The following is a 7,322-nucleotide window of genomic DNA, read 5'->3' as shown; positions in this document are numbered from 1 at the left end:
TAGAACACTTTCCTGTCAGAGTGGATTCTGCAGAACACTTTCCTGTCAGAGTGGATTCTATAGAACACTTTCCTGTCAGAGTGGATTCTATAGAACACTTTCCTGTCAGAGTGGATTCTATAGAACACTTTCCTGTCAGAGTGGATTCTATAGAACACTTTCCTGTCAGAGTGGATTCTATAGAACACTTTCCTGTCAGTGGATTCTATAGAACTCTTTCCTGTCAGAGTGGATTCTATAGAACACTTTCCTGTCAGAGTGGATTCTATAGAACACTTTCCTGTCAGTGGATTCTATAGAACACTTTCCTGTCAGAGTGGATTCTATAGAACACTTTCCTGTCAGAGTGGATTCTATAGAACACTTTCCTGTCAGTGGATTCTATAGAACACGTTCCTGTCTTTCCTGTCGGAGTGGATTCCATCCTCTTTCAATGCTTGACACCAACATAAAATAAACATTTCTGAGGGTGTATTCTCTGTTTACCCAGAAGTTAAATCTCATGTAGTTTGGTTAGTCTGTCCACATGAGATTAACAAGGGTGTGAAACAATGTATAACTTTCATAGTGACTGCAGAGTGTTGGGAATATGGCTCTTTTTCCCCCTACTGAAAAATATCTCTCGGCTGCTCGATTAAATCCTAGAATGACTTTGTCATCATAATCTTTAGCCCAGATGTTTTGGTCTGTTCTAGACATGATACAAACAAATTCAGGAACACATAAATCCAAATATTACTTTGATATGATTTATTTTAAAATTGAAAATACAGCTTTAGATGTTGAAACACAAATAACGCAACTTATCCAGTAGAGGCCTGTCAACCCAAGACAAAGCCAAGAGGGAGTTAGGTTCAACAGCCCAGAGGGAGTTAGGTTCAACAGCCCAGAGAGAGTTAGGTTCAACAGCCCAGAGGGAGTTAGGTTCAACAGCCCAGAGGGAGTTAGGTTCAACAGCCCAGAGAGAGTTAGGTTCAACAGCCCAGAGGGAGTTAGGTTCAACAGCCCAGAGGGAGTTAGGTTCAACAGCATGTCAACCCAAGACAAAGCCAAGAGGGAGTTAGGTTCAACAGCCCAGAGAGAGTTAGTTTCAACAGCCCAGAGGGAGTTAGGTTCAACAGCCCAGAGGGAGTTAGGTTCAACAGCATGTCAACCCAAGACAAAGACAGGAGGGAGTTAGGTTCAACAGCCCAGAGGGAGTTAGGTTCAACAGCCCAGAGAGAGTTAGGTTCAACAGCCCAGAGGGAGTTAGGTTCAACAGCCCAGAGGGAGTTAGGTTCAACAGCCCAGAGGGAGTTAGGTTCAACAGCCCAGAGGGAGTTAGGTTCAACAGCCCAGAGGGAGTTAGGTTCAACAGCATGTCAACCCTCACACGCCTTGTGCTTGTTCTGTGTAAATGTGTGTGTGTGTAAATGTTTGTGTGTGGTGTGTGTGTGTGTGTGTGTGTGTAAATGTTTTTGCGGTGTGTGTGTGTGTAAATGTTTTTGCGGTGTGTGTGTGTGTAAATGTTTTTGCGGTGTGTGTGTGTGTGTGTAAATGTTTGTGTGGTGTTTGTGTGGTGTGTGTGTGTAAATGTTTGTGTGGTGTGTGTGTGTAAATGTTTGTGTGGTGTGTGTGTAAATGTTTTTGCGGTGTGTGTGTAAATGTTTTTGCGGTGTGTGTGTACATGTTTTTGCGGTGTGTGTGTAAATGTTTTTGCGGCGTGTGTGTGTGTGTGTGTGTAAATGTTTATGTGGTGTGTGTGTGTAAATGTTTATGTGGTGTGTGTGTGTGTAAATGTTTGTGTGGTGTGTGTGTGTGTAAATGTTTTTGCGGTGTGTGTGTGTGTAAATGTTTTTGCGGTGTGTGTGTGTGTGTAAATGTTTGTGTGGTGTGTGTGTGTGTGTGTAAATGTTTGTGTGGTGTGTGTGTAAATGTTTTTGCGGTGTGTGTGTAAATGTTTTTGCGGCGTGTGTGTGTGTGTGTAAATGTTTATGTGGTGTGTGTGTGTGTGTGTGTGTGTGTGTGTGTGTGTGTGTGTGTGTGTGTGTGTGTGTGTGTGTGTGTGTTGGCATGTTAGTAGAACAACATTGAGAACAACAGTCAGTATAACTGTATAATATAGACTGGTCTGCAACAGGAAATATACCTCCGTTAGACTTATATAGGCCTCGGAAAATCAACAACCAACCACGTCCATACTTTCAGAATAATCCTCAGTAACCTTTAACCTTTCCCACAATCACATGGGGACAATATAAAGAAGACAGAGGAGTTTTCACATTTCCGCAGGTAGTCTCTCTACCGTACAGGTGAGCGTCACATGACGTCACTGTCCCAGTACCGTCGGGTAGTAAGGCTACCTAACGGCCGGGTAACGGAACGGGTTGGTCAGTCCCGGGAGAACACGTATTCGGTGTAGCTGGTCCAGATTTTGTCCTCGTTCGGGTCGCTGCTCGCGTACGCGCACGTCCCCGTGGAGCTGCAAGCCACCATGTGGAAACCGACCTCCGCGAGCCTGTCGAACGCCTGCTCGAGAAAATTATACTTCAGATAATACCGGGAGGTGTACCTCTCAGGTGGTTTGTCCGGGTCTCTGCTCTCGTTCAGAGTCTCTCCGAAAACTTCTTTGGCCAGGGACGTCTTTCCGCAAACCGTTATTCTGGCCACTCGTCTGAACTTGGCGTCCGTTTGAATATCCCTCCCGATGGTGTAGGAGCCCCGGTAACCAATGGTAATAAAGCCATGCTTCTGGAACGGGGAAGGAAGGCTCGGTGTCGGGCTGCTCACGGCCGTCGCCGTGATACTGCTACTACTCAGAGCGCACGCAAGCGAAGCCTCTTCCGGGTCCCCGTGCGCGCCCAGCTCGTCCCCGGGAGAGACGTCTTTACTCACTGTCCGTCTGAGACGCTGTGAGAGCTCATGCAGCTGGAAGAACTCTGCCTCCTTCTGTAACCGACCTCTCTCTTTGAAGAAGTCCGGTAAAACGATGTCCCTTTCCCGCAGATAATCCAGAATATACCTGAACAGAAATCCATCCCGGTCAAAGAAGTATCGTCCTTTGCGATCTTTCGGTAGTTCTGTAGGGTTCTTCTGTCTGAACATAGTCCACAGGAGAGAGTTTGGGACGGAGACTAAAGTTGCGTGTCGAGTTACATACACTTGCCCGCCGACGTTTAATTCTATTATATCAGAAAAGGACGACTGTTGGTTCTCGCTGTGTGCCATGTCTCTCCTGCGCGCCTGGCTGGGTAGAACTCCAACCGACTTGGAGAATCCAGGAAACGGACAAAAAAATAACAACAGTACAAATGTAACGGGTTTTGTTTATATGGCTGGAGTTGTGTGGGAGGAGAGAGGAGGAGACGGACTGGGGACGCAGCAGAATATTGCTGAAAAGTTAACTCTTCATGGACAGAGTTTTTGACTTCCCCTTCAGTCAGTATGGAAGACTACTCTTTTATTACAAGTAAAGCTATGAATCCACTCAAGACTAGTGGTGTAAAGTAATTAAGTAAAAAATACTTTCAAGTACTACTTAAGTAGTTTTTTTTTACGGTATCTGTACTTTACTATTTATATTTTTGACTACTTTTACTTTTACTTCACTATATTCCTAAAGAAAATAATGTACTTTTTTACTCCGTACATTTTCCTTGACACCCTAAAGTACTCGTTCCATTTCGAATGCTCAGCAGGACTGGACAATTGTCCAATTCACACACTTCTCAAGAGTCGTCCCTACTGCCTCTGATCTGACAGATTCACTAAAACACAAATGCTTCGTTTGTAAATGAGTGTTGGAGTGTGGCTTCTGGATATCCTGAAAAAAAGAAAAATGGTGCCGTCTGGTTTGCTTAATAATATAAAGAATGTGAAATTATTTATACTTTTACTTTTGATACTGAAGTATATTTAAAACCAACTACTTTTAGACTTTTACTCACGTAGTTTTTCACTGGCGGACTTTCACTTTTACTTGAGTCATTTTCTATTAAGGTATCTTTACTTTTACTCAAGTATGACAATTGACTATTTTTTCCACCGTTGGTCAAGACAGGAAGAGACTGACATCTAGTGGGGATGATGAGTGCATATAAGGCCACGTTTACACAGGAAGCCCAATTCTCATATTTTCCCACTAATTCTTATTTTTGACCAATCTGATCAGATCTTTTGCCAATAACTGGGGAAAAAATGGTCAGAATTGGGCTGCCTGTATAAACAGGGGTTCTCAATAGACAGAGACCCTCCAAGCCTTCAGGGGTTCTCAATAGACAGAGACCCTCCAAGCCTTCAGGGGTTCTCAATAGACAGAGACCCTCCAAGCCTTCAGGGGTTCTCAATAGACAGAGACCCTCCAAGCCTTCAGGGGTTCTCAATAGACAGAGACCCTCCAAGCCTTCAGTGGTTCTCAATAGACAGAGACCCTCCAAGCCTTCAGGGGTTCTCAATAGACAGAGACCCTCCAAGCCAATAGACAGAGACCCTCCAAGCCTTCAGTGGTTCTCAATAGACAGAGACCCTCCAAGCCTTCAGGGGTTCCCAATAGACAGAGACCCTCCAAGCCTTCAGGGGTTCCCAATAGACAGAGACCCTCCAAGCCTTCAGTGGTTCTCAATAGACAGAGACCCTCCAAGCCTTCAGGGGTTCCCAATAGACAGAGACCCTCCAAGCCAATAGACAGAGACCCTCCAAGCCTTCAGGGGTTCCCAATAGACAGAGACCCTCCAAGCCAATAGACAGAGACCCTCCAAGCCTCCAGGGGTTCCCAATAGACAGAGACCCTCCAAGCCTTCAGTGGTTCTCAATAGACAGAGACCCTCCAAGCCTTCAGTGGTTCTCAATAGACAGAGACCCTCCAAGCCTTCAGGGGTTCTCAATAGACAGAGACCCTCCAAGCCTTCAGGGGTTCTCAATAGACAGAGACCCTCCAAGCCTTCAGGGGTTCTCAATAGACAGAGACCCTCCAAGCCTTCAGGGGTTCTCAATAGACAGAGACCCTCCAAGCCTTCAGGGGTTCTCAATAGACAGAGACCCTCCAAGCCTTCAGTGGTTCTCAATAGACAGAGACCCTCCAAGCCTTCAGGGGTTCTCAATAGACAGAGACCCTCCAAGCCAATAGACAGAGACCCTCCAAGCCTTCAGGGGTTCTCAATAGACAGAGACCCTCCAAGCCTTCAGGGGTTCTCAATAGACAGAGACCCTCCAAGCCTTCAGGGGTTCTCAATAGACAGAGACCCTCCAAGCCTTCAGGGGTTCTCAATAGACAGAGACCCTCCAAGCCTTCAGGGGTTCCCAATAGACAGAGACCCTCCAAGCCTTCAGGGGTTCTCAATAGACAGAGACCCTCCAAGCCTTCAGGGGTTCTCAATAGACAGAGACCCTCCAAGCCTTCAGGGGTTCTCAATAGACAGAGACCCTCCAAGCCAATAGACAGAGACCCTCCAAGCCTTCAGGGGTTCTCAATAGACAGAGACCCTCCAAGCCTTCAGGGGTTCTCAATAGACAGAGACCCTCCAAGCCTTCAGGGGTTCTCAATAGACAGAGACCCTCCAAGCCTTCAGGGGTTCTCAATAGACAGAGACCCTCCAAGCCAATAGACAGAGACCCTCCAAGCCTTCAGGGGTTCTCAATAGACAGAGACCCTCCAAGCCAATAGACAGAGACCCTCCAAGCCTTCAGGGGTTCTCAATAGACAGAGACCCTCCAAGCCTTCAGGGGTTCTCAATAGACAGAGACCCTCCAAGCCTTCAGGGGTTCTCAATAGACAGAGACCCTCCAAGCCTTCAGGGGTTCTCAATAGACAGAGACCCTCCAAGCCTTCAGGGGTTCTCAATAGACAGAGACCCTCCAAGCCTTCAGGGGTTCTCAATAGACAGAGACCCTCCAAGCCTTCAGGGGTTCTCAATAGACAGAGACCCTCCAAGCCTTCAGGGGTTCTCAATAGACAGAGACCCTCCAAGCCTTCAGGGGTTCTCAATAGACAGAGACCCTCCAAGCCTTCAGGGGTTCTCAATAGACAGAGACCCTCCAAGCCTTCAGGGGTTCTCAATAGACAGAGACCCTCCAAGCCTTCAGGGGTTCTCAATAGACAGAGACCCTCCAAGCCTTCAGGGGTTCTCAATAGACAGAGACCCTCCAAGCCTTCAGGGGTTCTCAATAGACAGAGACCCTCCAAGCCTTCAGTGGTTCTCAATAGACAGAGACCCTCCAAGCCTTCAGTGGTTCTCAATAGACAGAGACCCTCCAAGCCTTCAGGGGTTCTCAATAGACAGAGACCCTCCAAGCCTTCAGTGGTTCTCAATAGACAGAGACCCTCCAAGCCTTCAGGGGTTCTCAATAGACAGAGACCCTCCAAGCCAATAGACAGAGACCCTCCAAGCCTTCAGGGGTTCTCAATAGACAGAGACCCTCCAAGCCTTCAGGGGTTCTCAATAGACAGAGACCCTCCAAGCCTTCAGGGGTTCTCAATAGACAGAGACCCTCCAAGCCTTCAGGGGTTCTCAATAGACAGAGACCCTCCAAGCCAATAGACAGAGACCCTCCAAGCCTTCAGGGGTTCTCAATAGACAGAGACCCTCCAAGCCTTCAGGGGTTCTCAATAGACAGAGACCCTCCAAGCCTTCAGGGGTTCTCAATAGACAGAGACCCTCCAAGCCTTCAGGGGTTCTCAATAGACAGAGACCCTCCAAGCCTTCAGGGGTTCTCAATAGACAGAGACCCTCCAAGCCTTCAGGGGTTCTCAATAGACAGAGACCCTCCAAGCCTTCAGGGGTTCTCAATAGACAGAGACCCTCCAAGCCTTCAGGGGTTCTCAATAGACAGAGACCCTCCAAGCCTTCAGGGGTTCTCAATAGACAGAGACCCTCCAAGCCTTCAGTGGTTCTCAATAGACAGAGACCCTCCAAGCCTTCAGGGGTTCTCAATAGACAGAGACCCTCCAAGCCTTCAGGGGTTCTCAATAGACAGAGACCCTCCAAGCCTTCAGGGGTTCTCAATAGACAGAGACCCTCCAAGCCTTCAGGGGTTCTCAATAGACAGAGACCCTCCAAGCCTTCAGGGGTTCTCAATAGACAGAGACCCTCCAAGCCTTCAGGGGTTCTCAATAGACAGAGACCCTCCAAGCCTTCAGTGGTTCTCAATAGACAGAGACCCTCCAAGCCTTCAGGGGTTCTCAATAGACAGAGACCCTCCAAGCCTTCAGGGGTTCTCAATTGACAGAGACCCTCCAAGCCTTCAGTGGTTCTCAATAGACAGAGACCCTCCAAGCCTTCAGGGGTTCTCAATAGACAGAGACCCTCCAAGCCAATAGACAGAGACCCTCCAAGCCTTCAGGGGTT

The 7,322-nt window shown here is 47.6% G+C and overlaps 1 protein-coding gene and 1 long non-coding RNA gene across 3 annotated transcripts; one reads left to right on the top strand and one right to left on the bottom strand.

The window, feature by feature from the left end:
• Positions 1-774: 774 nt before the first annotated feature.
• Positions 775-1,306, top strand: LOC123728208 (uncharacterized). 2 transcript variants are annotated; one of them, XR_006760081.1, is made up of 3 exons: positions 775-852; positions 925-1,136; positions 1,181-1,306. It is a non-coding gene; the product is annotated as an uncharacterized lncRNA (long non-coding RNA). The 2 variants fall into 2 exon arrangements; XR_006760080.1 differs by having other exon boundaries at positions 925-1,064; positions 1,205-1,286.
• Positions 1,307-2,015: 709 nt separating this feature from the next.
• Positions 2,016-3,336, bottom strand: LOC106575018 (BTB/POZ domain-containing protein KCTD12-like). Its single transcript, XM_014151149.2, has one exon. The coding sequence runs from the start codon at positions 3,205-3,207 to the stop codon at positions 2,371-2,373; it is 837 nt and encodes a 278-aa protein (XP_014006624.1). The 5' UTR covers positions 3,208-3,336; the 3' UTR covers positions 2,016-2,370.
• Between the last annotated feature and the right edge of the window lie 3,986 nt (positions 3,337-7,322).

Source organism: Salmo salar, chromosome ssa17 (assembly GCF_905237065.1).
Source record: "Salmo salar chromosome ssa17, Ssal_v3.1, whole genome shotgun sequence".
Taxonomy (NCBI): Eukaryota; Metazoa; Chordata; class Actinopteri; order Salmoniformes; family Salmonidae; genus Salmo; species Salmo salar.
Note: the sequence above shows the minus strand (reverse complement) of the source record. Positions and strands in the feature narration are given on the sequence as shown.